This window comes from Callithrix jacchus, chromosome 4, assembly GCF_049354715.1.
Source record: "Callithrix jacchus isolate 240 chromosome 4, calJac240_pri, whole genome shotgun sequence".
NCBI lineage: Eukaryota > Metazoa > Chordata > Mammalia > Primates > Cebidae > Callithrix > Callithrix jacchus.
Genome location: NC_133505.1, coordinates 62,594,132 through 62,610,017, shown reverse-complemented (window position 1 = coordinate 62,610,017; position 15,886 = coordinate 62,594,132). Strand labels below are relative to the sequence as shown.

The 15,886-nt window shown below is 34.2% G+C and overlaps 1 protein-coding gene across 7 annotated transcripts in view; it reads right to left on the bottom strand.

The window, feature by feature from the left end:
• The window catches only part of TINAG (tubulointerstitial nephritis antigen), a 179,965-nt gene that overhangs the window by 130,538 nt on the left and 33,541 nt on the right, over positions 1-15,886 (bottom strand). For all 7 annotated transcript variants that reach the window (XM_035295929.3, XM_054254125.2, XM_035295927.3 and 4 more), the window contains 2 exons: positions 6,663-6,786; positions 2,589-2,739 (listed from right to left, as the gene is read on the bottom strand). In XM_035295929.3, the coding sequence (XP_035151820.2) occupies positions 2,589-2,739; positions 6,663-6,786 (275 nt within the window). The remainder of the gene's footprint in view (positions 1-2,588; positions 2,740-6,662; positions 6,787-15,886) is intronic.

Sequence of the window (15,886 nt, the reverse complement as noted above, 5' to 3'; positions counted from 1 at the left end):
CGGAAGTAAGACTGCACATCTGCAACCATCTGATCTTTGACAAATCTGACAAAAACAAGCAATGGGGAAAGGATTCCCTGCTTAATAAATGGTGTCGGGAAAACTGGCTAGTCATGTGTAGAAAGCTGAAACTGGACCCCTTCCTTATACCTTATACAAAAATTAACTCCAGATGGATTAAACATTTAAATATAAGACCTAACACCATAAAAACCCTAGAAGAAAATCTGGGCAATAACATTTAAGACATAGGCATAGGTAAAGACTTCATGATTAAAACATCAAAAGCAATGGCAATAAAAGCCAAGACAGACAAATGGGCTGTAATTAAACTTAAGAGCTTCTGCACAGCAACAGAAACTATCATTATAGTAAACCAGCAACCAACAGAATGGGAAAAATGTTTGCAATCTACCCATCTGACAAAGGGCTAATATCCAGAATCTACAAAGAACTTAAACAAATTTACAAGAAAAAAATAAACAAACAACTCCATCAAAAAGTGGGCAAAGGATATGAAAGGTACTTGTTAAAAGAAGACATTTATGCAGCCAAAAAACATGAAAGAAAGCTCATCATCACTGGTCATTGGAGAAGTGCAAATCAAAACCACTCTGAGATGCTGTCTCATGCTAGTTAGAATGGTGATCATTAAAAAATCTGGAGTCAACAGATGCTAGAGAGGATGTGGAGAAATAGGAACGCTTTTACACTGTGGGTGGAAGTACAAATCAGTTAAACTGTTGTGCAAGACAGTGTGGCAATTCCTCAAGGACCTAGAAAGAGAAATACCATTTGACCCAGCAATCCCATTACTGGCTATGTACTCAAAGGACTATAAATTGTTCTGTTATAAAGACACATGCACGTGTATGTTTATTGAGGCACTGTTTACAATAGCAAAGACCTGGAACCATCCCACATACCCATCAATAATAGACTGGATAGAGAAAGTGTGGCACATATACTCTATGAAATACTATGCAGCCTTAAAAAAAGGATGAGTTCATGTCCTTTGCAGGGACATGGATGAAGCTGGAAACCATCATTCTCAACAAACTGACACAAGAACAGAAAACCAAATACCACATGTTCTCATTCATAAGTGGGTGTTGAATAAAGAGAACACATGGACACGGGGAGGGGAACATCATATATGAGGGCCTGTTGGGGGATGGGAGAGCTATAGGAGAGATAGCAGGGGGAGGAGGGATTGAGGAAGGATAAAATTAGTAGAAATACCTAATGTAAATGATGCCGGGATGGAGGCAGCAAACCACCATGGCATGTGTATACGTATGTAACAATACTGCACGATCTGCACATGTACCCCAGAACTTATAATTTAAAAAAAGAAAGAAAAAGATTGTATGTTGAAGTACTTATACCCAATGTAATGATATTTGGTGGTAGGCTTTTGAGAGATAATTCACTTTAAAGGATGTTATGAGAGTAGGGCCATCATAACATGCCATTAGTGCCCTTATAAGAAAAGGAAGAAACCAGAACTCTCTTTCATCATGTGAGGACACTGCGAGAAGGTGTCTATCTGAAAGCCAGAAAGAGGGCCCTTAGCAAAAACCTAATCAGCCAGCAACTTGGTCCTGGATTTTGCAGCCTCCAAAACATCAGTGCTTGCTTTTCAAGCCACTCAGTCTACGAAATTTTGTTCGTAGTACCCCAAGCAGTCCAATACAATAAGATTTAGTTGGGTCTCAATGATAATTTACATTTTTAAGCTCTTAAAGGGCTTTTATTTTTTTATCATAATACAAAACAGAAGCCAACCAAGCACTAGTACACCAGGAAAATATCAGCCTAAGTTGCCCATTCAAAGCATCACATTTTAGGCAAAACATGAAAATATTTAAAGCAATTTATTGCAACCCATCAAAATCTGACATCCACTATCTTCTATAGCATCTAACTGGTCCTGTAGCAGACCCAGAACACTGAGTGAACGATGAAGAGCAAGTGAGAAGTACATATATACACCACTCTTTATCAGCAGCAGCTTCCTTAGCTAAATAATTCAGCTTTTTAGTGGATCAGCTCTTATAACAGACACAAGGATGTTATATGGGTATCAGGCTACATGAGACTAAGGAAATGTAACCTCCCATTTTTTTATCCAGTGGGTTGGAGACAATTAATGAACCATACTGATGAATTAAAACAACTGTAAATTATTTCTTTACATTATTCTTCTTATATCTATTCATCAACCTGGGTAACTGAAAAGCACGACAGAGAGATCTGCAACCCCGATTACTTTATTCTGTCTGTGGGGACTCACTTGGATCAGAGCAACAAGAAGAAATGTTTGCTCGCATCTTCAAAAGTAAAATTCATATTAGTTTAGCTAGAAATGCATACATTCTTCAAGAAGTGTCTCTAATAGCTTCTAATTTCAATAGATAACAAATATAGTGCATATTTAAATAGCATATTTATATTCATGTAGAGGTAGTGTGTGTGTGTATATATATATTTAAATTTTTTTTGTTAAAATACTGAGGTTCTTTTCCTTGTTCTAACACAATGTACCACTCATAAAAATCCTAGAAACACGTTAGGCAGCTATTTACCCACGTTTTCTCAGGTACCACCAAGCCCTATCAATGCTTCCACTGTTGCATCCATGACGGTTCTTGGCACAGCAAGAGATCAAATTCTGAGGGGATAGATTGGCTGTGTATCTTCCCTTAGACTGAATTGCTATTCGGTCAGCAGCCACACCTATTTCAAACAGAGTTATCAATTAACATTCAAATGGTACATAGCATTCCTAATAACATACATAATCCTTTTTGTTTGAACCCTAAGCTAGTCTTTAAAACTGTATATAATTAATAATTAATAAAAGCTAAATAGCATTAATATATTTATGTATTCCAACCAGTTGAACTGTGTCATACTTTCAGTCATAATTTTTGTCCTATTTTGATATTACTCCATTGTCCTATTGACTTCAAAGATTTTTCTGGTTTCTTGTTCCTTTGATGTTCTATATACTTCTGAACTCATCGAGTAATCTGTCAAGTGAAACTCTTGGAGGGCAAGAGCCGTATGTTCCTTATATTTCAATTTCCTGCACCAGGAACCGTACCTTGCATGTAGTCATGGGCAATATATGTTTTCTAAATGAGTGTAACTAAACTGGAGTAATCAAGAAAACTAATCATAGAACTATTAACTGGAAATTCATCCACGGTTATCTGATATATTGGAATAAAATTGACTCCTTTGTTTTTAAACTGATATCTAATTTAGCTACCCAGGAGACTTAAGCTAATCGAGACTAATATGAATTTATTTTCTACAATATCTAAAAGCTACATTGCACACTTTTGTGCTCATAACATAAATGAAGATTATTATCTTAATCTTGTTTCAGTAGACATGGAATTCAGCTTATGTATACCTATATATAAAATAAGCTGAATATATTTATTTAGTTACAATTATTAATGGTTGTAACTATTATTAACTAATATTAGTTACATATGATTTATCACATATAGCTATATTGTAATTATATATATACTATCAAATAGCTATATAACTGATTATATGTAATGCTATATACAACTGGTAATATATTTATGATAGTCATATCATTAGTTATACACACACACACACACACACACACACACACACACGAACTTATTATTAAAACTTCTTTTGTTTAAATGATTCCCTAGAATTGTAATTGTTATTGGTTCATTCCTTTCCTCAACACATTTATTAAACACCTATTAGCTGACAGGCATTGTAGCACTGGAAATTACAATGATGAACAAGAAACAAGAGACGCTTCTTCCTTCGTACAATAACAGACCAGGGGAACTAACCAACCAATAGCAAAATCCTACACATGTACTCATTTTGATTATGGTACCAAAATAAACTAATGTGAGTGATGAGATCACGAGAAAATTGGAGTGGGTACTACTTCAGTACAGACATTTTTGTTGTTGAATATCTGGTACAGTCTTGTTCTGGGTGCTTAGTTTCTCACTGGCTTTTAATTAAAGGCAACAAAGTAATAACCTTTCTTCCATTCATTCACATTTCTTAGTGAAAGTTATAGTATTTCTCTCATCAAAATTGTCAGTGTCCTGAAACCCCTCAAGGTGCTAATTTAAAATTTTTCTAAAATAATTCATTTAATTCATTTACATATGTATCTTTGTATACACATGATTTTGATGTAACTACAACATATTACAATGCTGTAGGGCAACTGCTGGCATTCTTTAGACGTTCAATATGTGTGAAATTTGTAACCTCCAACTCCCTATTCGAATTCCGTCTACTATTGTACTAGGTTATATTTCATAGGAGCAAATGGTATTATACAACTTCTGATAGTGTCAAGAAAATAACTCCCTATTTCATCAAAGAAAGGAGAAATTTTTGATGCTTTGACATTCAGCACAAAGATTTAGAATAAAATTTTTTTAAATGTTGGTGTAACTGTGTATTCATTTAGAAAATACTTTTTATAGTGTAGAGAAAATAGTAGCCCAAAAGTTGGAAGCCTGGTTTCCAGGGATATCTGTGATATTTCTCATCTTTTGGCTTCAGGTAAGCCACTTTACCTACTTGGGCCTCGTTTATAATACTACAGGCTTGAAAAGGGTGACCTTTAAAATCTCTTCCAGCCTCATGAATCTGTAGATTTTATCTAAAGGATAAGTGTTTTAAATCCCAATGTTATGCAATAAGTTGCTCTTATACTGACATTTCTGAATCTCAGTGGTGGTTTAGTCAAAATTCACTTGAAATATTTAGAAAAGGTCAGAAGATTTAAGAATGACTAATTTCAACCAATTGTATCCCACCCTCTTCTTAAAAACTTTCACTGGACATTACGTCTGAGACATGCTCTATTCTTTCCCCTGCTTGTTTTGTTCTGTCTTCAAATATAAGTAACATGTATTACTCCCACTATGACAGTGGGAGTAATATCTATTTATCTCTTCAGCTTCTGACAAATGGCTTGAATTTGATTTGATTAATAACTCTTTAAAATATACGTGCATATTGTCAAGAGTCTTATTTATTCCATTTTATAGCTTTTAGTTTCTCTGAGAGATAATCCTTTTTTGTAACTAATACTTTCTGACATAATTTTTTAGAGTTTCATAATTTATTTTCTTTAACCAAAAAATTGCCCTAATTTATCATACTGAATACACAGGATACAAAACTATGTCCTCTGGAATCACAGAAGGAAACCTCTCTCTGATGTTCCATGAATTAGGCAGGGAAACGGCCCCGACTTGGCGCAGTGCAGAGGCTATCTGTGGGGTTGTGACCTGGAACACCAAGATAAATCCTCCAGCCTAGCAAGTTCCTTTCAGTATTTCACCATTAATGTTTTTCCTTAGACATCTTCAGAAATAGTGGCATAATGTAAATTTTAGACAAAATTCTTATTGATCACCTGCTAGGTGTAACACATTAACCACATGAACAAAAAATGGCAGATGGTTTATTATATTAAATCTCTCTCCACCCATCTGAAAGAAACTTAATCTTGTTTTTATTATCTTGCCTTAACTATCAATAGACAAACAAATTTTGGCTTAGTAAGGTCTCCATGTGTGTCCCTAACACATCAAGGACAGCATAAGACAGCCAGAGAGGGGGTGTGGGCAGCAGTGAATTGATAAATGTAGCCGCTTGGGGTGAGCTGGACTACCATTATGGCACTAACAAAGGTATTTCCGGAATTGTCTGATTGATACCATGGAGCAATGATATTTAGACAAAGATACTAGCATTTCTCTGTCCCAGAATATGCTACCTTTCAGAGCTGGCTTCTCGAAGAGCCTATGTGCTTATTCACAATCCTTCCATGACTTTAAACTGTTTTTGCACTGTTAAAAGTTACTTGTAAGCCCTAGAGCTTAGTTTTATGAAAATAATTTAATGACAGCCAATCATCATCATGTTAGCTCTCACTTAATTGCTGAAATATATTCAGCACTCCTTTGAGGATAATTTTGGAGACCAAATTTGAGGGTTAGCCTGTAACTACTTTACTGGACTTGTGAACTTCTATAAAAGTAACTATAAAAGAATCATTGTTTATACTTTTTGAGTAATAGTAGACTTAATTTGGAAACTATTCTGATTAGAAGATCAGTTATATTACTTTTGAGTCAGAACCTGTATTTATTTAAAATGAAATAAAATCCATTTGATCCATCATTATTTAGTTTTAAAGTCTTACTTTATACCAAATTAGATTAATTACAGCTTTGCAAACTACATAAAGAAAACAGAAAATGAGGTTTATGTGGGTGTATCTATATGTATATTAGAATCATAAATAACATATGAATGACGAAGAACCTTAATCCTCTTTTTATCATCTGGCCTTAACTCTGAATAGACAAATGCATTTTAGCAACTTTATTTTGTAACTCTTTTGATTCACTCTCTATTTAAAATTGCACTCTAAAAATAAAATACAACTTTTAGACGAAAAATTAATTTTTTATATAATCTTCAGGTTACTTTCTTCAGCACAATGAGATTTTATTTTATCATATGCTAATATTTAAATATTCTAATTGTTTGATTATTCTCTCAGTCTCTAGAGCCAAAAGGGGTAGCTTATAAGAAAAGAATTAAAATGACTTTATTACTTGCAGTGGAAAATGCCCAGGATGCAGCACAATTTTTTTGATCCAATGGGCCATGTGTCCATCCAGGCCATTTATAAGAAGCAACAAAAAATTCTGGAAGATCAGTTGTTGCAGGTAAAGAAGCCTAAAGAAGAAGAAGAGGTACATGTATGAGATTTTCTCAAATATGTCTCAATAGGAAAATGTCATGCCTTTTTATAAAGTTACAATTATTTTTAAAATACATCCAAGTTTCCAGATGAACTATAGCTATGTGGGATTTCTATTTCACTTTATGGTTAAAAATGACAATTCAATGTGGGAACTCATAACCTAATACATAGTCATGAGAATAATACATAGAATGGTTTTTCTGGTTTACTGCACAGTGCAATACTATCAGCCAATGTTTCTGTCACCTTGAATCAGAGTTTTGCTCATCCGTAGGAAGACTACATGGTATTATTCAAATTTGTCCTCATAAAGAATGTTTACTTTTCTCTCCTATTTTAAAGAGTGTATACGATTCTGAGATGAAATTAATTTTGAAAGGGTGCATTTCTGACAATTATGTATTACATGTGTATTAGAACCCCAAGGACCACATCAATTTTGCACCAGCTATTAGGAAATAAAACTGGGATGAATTGGTTGATATTTATAAAATCTGTGCTTACTTCAGCAGCACAAATACTAACACTGGAACAATATTTATAAAATTCTTGAATACTAAAAAAGGATTCAGGACCAGGCATGGTGGCTCACACCTATAATCCCAGGACTTTGGGAGGCAGTGGTGGGTGGATCATGAGGTCCAGAGTTCAAGACCAGCCTGGCCAACATGGTGAAAACTCATCTCTACTAAAAATACCAAAAAAAAAAAAAAAAACAAAATTATATGTGGTGGTGGGCACCTGTAATCCCAGCTACTTGAAAGACTGAAGCAAGAAGGCAAGAGAATCGCTTGAACCTGGGAGGCGAAGGCTGCAGTGAGCCAAGATCACCCCACTGCGCTCCAGTCAGGGCGATAGTGCAAGACTTTGTCTCAGAATAAAAAAAAGGACTTTAGAAAGTGTCTAAGAGCAACTGTGCAAAACCACAATGTCTTAAGGGCCCAGGTATAAGCCCTGACAAAGTCAGTTTTGGCCGCCATCTTTCCAAGAAGGCAATGAATATTTGTTCTGGTATGACCAAGTATGAAACTTGTTCTGGTCATTTCATTCAAAGAAAAACTAGAACACAGTAACCTGTTATTTCCCAAACTTTTCTAAAGAGATGACCTTTACTTCCAAAAATAATCAGGCTTATAAACAATTTATTAATTTTTTATCAGTTGTGTATACATGTTCTCACCCACATATACACACATACCAATCATTTCTGAGAGTTCTTTAAAGTTTTGAAAGTGGTTTAATGTTTTCATACTGATTATTTTATATTCTTAATATTCCTATGTGATATAATCATGGACAAATATTATTAGTTCTATTAATGAATGAGAAAACTAACTTTTAACAGTTAAAAGACATGTTCAGTCCCTCAGTTAAATGAGACTGGACTAGGACTACACCCAAGTTTCAAAATTCTTAACTTTCATTTGTATTGTTTCCCTACTTTATCAAAAATAAATGGATAATTTGCAGCAGAAGTAAAATGTCTGTAAAAGATAAAATTTTACCAATTTAAAAGTTTTATGATTGTGCCTTGAACCAGTCATATTATTGATCTGCTTGGTATCTTGCAAAAAAAAAAAATACTTCTAGTAAGTACGTAATAGCTTTCAAGACTAAAACAAGGAACATTTAGAATTTACGCGTCTGCTTGAAAAGAGTTTCATCCAAAATAATTTATCAATTTGTATTTTAATAGGGGAGTTCAGTTTTGATTTAGGGAACTATTACCACCTGATCAAAAAATGACTATATCCTGAGTTCCATTACTGCTATTTAGATCATGTAAGAAAATGCCAAAAACATCAAGCAAATCATTGTGAAGTGCTTGCATGATAACTTGAAGGATAGTATCATAGAAAACCAAGTGATTTGGAAGTTTTGATGCCATTAGATGAACTGCATTGCAGAATCTTAGGGTTGAGGCAAAACATATTTATTGCTCTGGGTAGATAATTTGAGAGATATAGACTCACTTTCAAAAGGTACCTTTCTAGCTGGGACAGAAATATACATATCTTAAACTCATCCCTTCCAATTTTATATTATTCATTTGTCAGTGCACCTTCAAGCATTTATAATACTAGGTTGCCTCGTCTTTTCAGAGAAATAGATGGAGTACCAGTTATTTTATCACTTTAAAATTTCAATTTAATGACAAAGCTAGGACGTGATCCTTCTGCTCTATTGATACAATGAACACATAACTATTACTTTCAATACAATTAATTCTACAGGGTTGGTTATTTAAAATTTGACCTCCACATTTGAAAGCCTACCAGAGTGCTCTGCATATGGGAAATACTCAATACATATTTAATAATAATAATGAAATACATATATATCAAGTAAAAGTATGTTTTCCTCCATAGTCACATTAAGTTAAATTATAATACCAGCATGCATTTGTAGCTTTTATGATTTTTTCTTTAAAAATTAAAAAAAATGGCTAATCCTTCTCATTAAGACAAGGCAATAGAGAAACAATAAACAAAATGACATTTTTATTCAAAACATATATATCAATCCACTAATACAGATAAATTTATGAAGCTCATCTGTTGGATTTTCAAGATCATTACATTTATTATTGCTTTTCCTAAAAACAAGCTCCTAGGATTTGAGGCCCAGCAGATACATATTTTTTATGTACCTCACAATATATCAGCTAATATGATATTATAAAAACACAGAAAATTTTCTATCTCATTATTTCAAAAATACTGTTTTCCTCTGTTAAGTAAGTTTTTTAGAGTTTATAAATAAAGGTAAGCATCACAGAATAACAAGTGTTAGGAATTGGTAATGGAAGTGTGACCTTAATGAATGATACCTTTGTTGTTAATTAACATTTTTTGGTTAATAAGCAAAATAATCAAGAAGACCAGTTGATAGTGACAGAAAATCCAAAATGGCACTGGCTTAAGTAGATAGAAATTCATTTTTAAGAGATGAATTTTATATAGACATGCTTAATTCTTTTAATTGTAATGTTGAAAAATATTTTAATCAGGATCTAATTATATTTTCAAATCAATATTAGCCAAATTTGAGGCTCAATGTGAATAGTCTCCCTGCTTCAGTATTTCCATTTAAAAATTAGGAATTAAAGATACTGTGGGTAAATATGAGGATTAAATATGATACATATTGGAAGACTGTATAACTTTTGCATTTAGTTAAATTAAAATCTCTAAAAGCATGGTGGAAATGCAATCACAGAGTAGCTGGAGAAAAACTGATCAATTTTCTCAGGAACCTCAGAATAAATTCTAGACATTCTCACAATTGAGTCTCTATCTGTATAACATCCCCTGTATGAATCAGCCCCTCTATCCTTAGTTGTATTTCCCCTACCCACTTAAACTTGGATGCTCATAGTGACCTGAGAAGCAAATGAAGCAACAGAGAATGTAATTCTGGTATGACCTTTACAATGTAAGCTCAGTGACCATGAATACCAAGAGATTTCAGAACTATTTGATACTGGGGATGAAAGGGCTAATTTTCTAGTTGCTACTGGCTAAATAAATTTCTCATCTTCAACAATATTTGTCCTTATGACTTACCTTTAAAAGAGGTATCATTTGATATGTCTCTAGTTTTTTATAATAGGGTAATTTTTTAATGATCTCTTTCTTGTAAAGATCAATATGCACAGTGATTGCCCTACGGCAGGTAGTGTTAGCTCATCTCCAGTTCTGCCTTTTTCTTCATAGGAATAGAACTTTTATTTAGCACATTCAGGTTCAGAAAAGTGACTTCGTTTCCCAGTCCCACCCCACACCCCCCATCAACCTCCCTACCCAGGCTGCTATCACTAAGCTCTACCCTAATGAAATGTAAACAGAAGTACTATTTGGCAGCTTCTGAGATCTTTCCTTAAGAGATAGCTGGCCCTTGACTTTTAATCCTTTGATCTTTTGTATTTTTCTGCTGGCAAAAACACTACCGGCATGTTTGTTCAGTAGGCATTATGGATCGACATACAGCAGTCCCCTTGAACCATTATAGGACCTTGGAGATAAAGGTGCTGGGTGATGGAGCAACAAGAAGAAAGAAGTGTGGGTATCCAACACCACAGAGTACAAGTCTAGCGCAGGGCTACCCACTTCTAGATTTACTGGTGAGCAATTGGTTCCTATCTTACTTAAGGAATTGTCATTTTGAATTCTTGTCACTCTCAGCTGAGCCTAATCATAACTAAAACAGCACACATATTTGTCCTTAAAGTTGCTAGGGCAATGTCATATTTTCATTGAACCTAAGACATCAACAAATGTAAGAAAGCATCTCAATTTTAGAGGTGTTAACAAGTGAAAAAAAATGTGCATCTGAAAATGAATGAACTGTGATATTTCCCTAAATGAGTTCCTTAGAACATTAGTTCTGAGGAATTTTAATATATAATTACAAAGGGAGTTAATAAAATAGTTCTGAGAAACACCAGTTTTGAAAATTAGATTTTTGTCTTCACTATTTTTTATAAACTGCTAGTATATGTGAGCTCTAAAACATGTTAATAATGTTCATGATGTGAAATAGGATCTGGCCCAGTGCAAAATATATTATTTTATTTTATTTACTTTATATCATTTTTATTGTGAAGCAGATCAATGAACTAGTGTTTTATGAAACATACTTTAAAACAAGACAGACTCAGACATGGGGAGGCCAGAGAGTAGGTGCCTGTACTATGAACACACAAAATCACTTTAGGAAGCTACTTTTTAACAACCTAAAACATTTATTCATAGAGAATAAATTAATAAATTTTTACATTTATTTGTGAAGATTTCTTATGCAATAATCAGTTCAGTCCTACTGTGTTGTTCAAGCCACACTCAATTTTACCACAGTGTTATACATCAGACTGTGAATAGTGCAGAAAAATCAAACTGGAAACCTGAAAACTGATTTGAAATACATTCATTCTGCTACAAGTGCAGGTAAATAAGGAATGAGGCCAGGCGTATATTTTCTAAAGTTTACCGAAGGGTGTGAGGTTCCATTCTGAGAGGGACAGAAAATAGTAAGAAGAAAGACAGTTTGATGCTCTTTGAAATTTAAAATTCTTAATTCAGTGACAGCAAGAACAACTATCATCCTATTCTATCCTCAGTTTTTCCCTACATGGATGAGAAAATTCTGAGATGAGCTGAAGGAAACGTATACAAACACAGACTCCACATAGCATCTGGCCCTGTCCCTCTTCTGCGGCATCATCAGCCTTCCTGTATTCCAGAAGCCTGATGCCATTTGCCTTACGTTCATGTGTGTGGGAGCTAAACAACAATTTTGTGGAGAAAATGGTCATTATTGCTCAGTATTATATAAAGTATATAACTATATAACTGTGTTTTTTATTTTAATACTCAATGTTTTAGTTTCTAGAGAGGCTTCTGTTTATAAGGGTGACATACAATATTGCAATCAAGTAGTAGATATTTGTTCAGACAGGGTTATTCTTAGTCAAATCAAGAATTTCAAATCCTAGTCAGGTACGATGGTTCACACCTATAATCCCAGAACTTTGGGAGGCCGAAGCAGGCAAAACACCTGAGGTCAGGAGTTTGAGACCAGCTTGGCCAACATGGCAAAACCACATCTCTACTAAAAATACGGAGATTAGTGGCAGTTGCCTGTAATCCCAGCTACTCAGGAGGCTGAGGAGGGGAGAACTGCTTGAACTCAGGAGGTGGAGGTTGCAGTGAGCCGAGATAGCAGCACTGCACTCCAACCTGGGCTACCAAAGCAAGACTCTGTCTAAAATAAATAAGTAAATAAATAAAAGAAACAAATAAAAGATTTTACTTGAACAGTAAAAACTAAACTTGGAAAATTCACTTTGAGATTTTCAAAGGTATTTCTCATTCCTCAGTACTTGGCTGTCATTGAAACATATTTCTGAAAGGAAAAAAAAATCCTTGTATTATAACAAATGACTAGAGAAAAAAATCTAGTCAGTCAGCTGCTATGTGTAAGAATAAAGTACCCAGATGATTAAAAAAATTTTTCCATTTCTCATCTCAAAAATCAGTAGCTTTAAAAGATTTATTATAAAATAATTATTTTACTTTAATTTCCAACAAACTATAGAAAGCATAACATTATTTTTCTTTGTTAGCTAATGCCAATATATTCATCTATATTGGATAACTGAGAAAAGATGTCATCCTGGTTAGCTATGAGATTGACCCAAACAATTTCAGAATGTTTTACTTGCATCAATCTGATATTATATAATATAGTTTACCAACAGGTTTTAAATGCCATACTAGCCTTCTTCATATTTTAATTGTTTCCAAATAGTTCCACCTTAGACATAATACTTACAGGTAATAGCTTTAGTAACCTAATCAGTCTCCTTAGGGAATAAATAATTTCAAAATTGTCAAAAAAACAAATTTTAATGGAGTCAAACATACAAATGAATTCTTATTTTTCACATTTCTATGTGAAAACAGTATTTTTTCAATATATCTTTAATATTTATAAGAAGACATAACACAGTGAAGCTTCCTGGCACTGTCTCCCAAATTCAGAAGCACTTGAACATTATGTCTGGCAAAACAGTCAGGTACAAAGTTGATTTTGATTTGGTATGAGAGCATCACAGAACTCTCAGTTCGCCAGAAATACATAAACTCTATCAGAGCCAATAAATCCAGGGCTACGCCATTCTTTATCAAATGAAATGCTCCCAATAGTGAAGGTTTTAATAACTTAGTCCTTACAACATTAACTTATCTCAGAACCCTGCTATTCCAAAGGTCAATACAAGGGAGAAGAACAACTTTATATTATATAATAGCATTTAATACTTTACTACATTAAAGTACTGTGCTAAGTATTTCTCATCCAGTATTTGATGGGACTTATGCAACCCTATGAGCTAGATACTACCACTATTGTCATTTTTGCAGGAGACTGAGACAATGAGTGGAGGACCCAGTAGACACATTATGGGAATAATGACTTAAGCTAAGGAATGAAGCCAGGGAAGGAAAGAGCTTTCCCAAGAATTCAGGATGACTCATAGCTCATCTTTCCCATCCAGAGATAATAATTTCCCAAATCCCAACTCTTATTTAAGCAATATGGCCAAGGAGACATTTAGGGACAGAGGTGCATGGAAATTTTTCAGTATGCTTTAAATCATATGTTGGCTACTGCCTAACTCTAGCTTTAGTATATATGTTGAAAATAGTTTTTTAAAAGTTGGAAAAAATCATGGAGCGGGGATGGGAACCAGTTATCCAAAAGAATTCCCACAAAAAGGAATTCATTGTCACTGTACTTGGAGGTAGTCTGATATCACATATTGGGTTTTTCTATGTAATCAACAGGCTAAGAACTAGTTATAAAACTAAATGGTAGCTACAGCTTCCTATAGCTTCTAGTTCAACTCAGTTCATACTTCAAGTTCTTCCTAGAAATACCTGCTATTATTTCTGATTCTCTTTCACCTGGCCAGATATTAACACATCTCTAACACTCAGAAATTTAGTACTTAACTATTGTGCCCTAGAAATAAGATGCATTTCCTTGACTTATATGCTAAGTGTAATAGAACTCTTATTGGTTCAGTTGAATTTTTCTTATTACTTTCCTGGAAGTACTTGGCAATTCCAGGAGTTGTAACTTATTACAATAATTCAAAGCACTAGGTAACTTAAATTCTTCCCAACTCATAATTAAGAGTTTTAATTTAAATATCACCACAGTGATTTTTATGCAAACAAATCCCCAGGAGCCAATAAATGATTTTGAATTAAATTTCCTTTTTTTTTTTTTTGCTATGGTGAGTGGAAACTTGGGAAAGAAATGTAACTCATTTTCTCTAGAACATAAAATATTCCAAGCTGCAGAAATCAGTTTATAAAGGATACATTAGACATAATTTTCAGGAAATATATAGGCACAGAAAAGTGAGTGTGTGGCCCACCGTGGCCCTCAATAAAAGCAAATGAAAGAGCAAACCTTATAAAGGGCTGTCCCCTTTTCTTAAATAATGCTTGCTGCATATTATTTTTTTTCCTGCTAGACAGGAACAAAAATGAGACATAAAACAGAAAAACGTTACTCTTTTTTAGTTGACCATACAGTTAGGTCACTCAAAACCACAAATTGGAGCCACATCTCTAAACATTTAAATCTTACTTATTGTAGGGGAGACCTAAAAATAATAAAAGCTGAACACTTCAGAAAACTAGCTTTGGTTAAGATATTAAGTCTTTTTACTACTTTGAACCTGATTTAGCCAATGCTTATTGACTCTACTGAAACTCTAGTAAATTTTTAGGGGGACAGATTTTTCAGATGTGTCCTGGCTACACAATATAAGTAATTCTGGGTGGCTCTTAACCTCTCTCAATCTCTGCGTGACTTAGCTTCTCAACCTCAATTTGCCTGTCTTTAAAATGTGAGTAATGATAGTATCCACTACATCATGCTGCTGGGAAAATTAAATGAGATCATGTAAGAAACTGCTAAGTACTTTAACACACACTGACTTAATAAATGTCTGTTATTGTCTTCTCTGATACTAGTTATAATTTAGGGGCCTTGCTACTGGAACTTGAATCAGAATAATAACTCAGGCAATTATCACTTAAAAACAAAGTACATTAAACATTTAAAGAGAAACCCGTGCATTTATAACTCATCCAACAGCACACAACAACCCAGCTTGCTAAAGATGCTGAGAGCTTCCAGGAAGCCAGGACCCGATGTCTTCCTTGGGAAGTGGAGAGGTTACATTCCTGCAGCCTGGAAGTACCACTCTGCCCTGAGCATTTATAACAGGCCTTTAATATAATCGACATCTCAACTGGGAAATATATGTGCCTGGGGAACACCACACACTGGGTGGTAACACTGCAGCTCTGAGAGTAAGAGGTTTGCAATAACAAGTGAGGTAGAAACTTCTTTGTGCAAGGTACCTATTAGCAGATGATGACACTTCTAAAATATGAAAGGGAAAAAACCAGTATGGTAGTGTAAAGTATATGAATGTTAGGAAAATTGAGGTAATTTTACAAGGGAGTTTGTGAGGTCATCAGGCAAAATTTG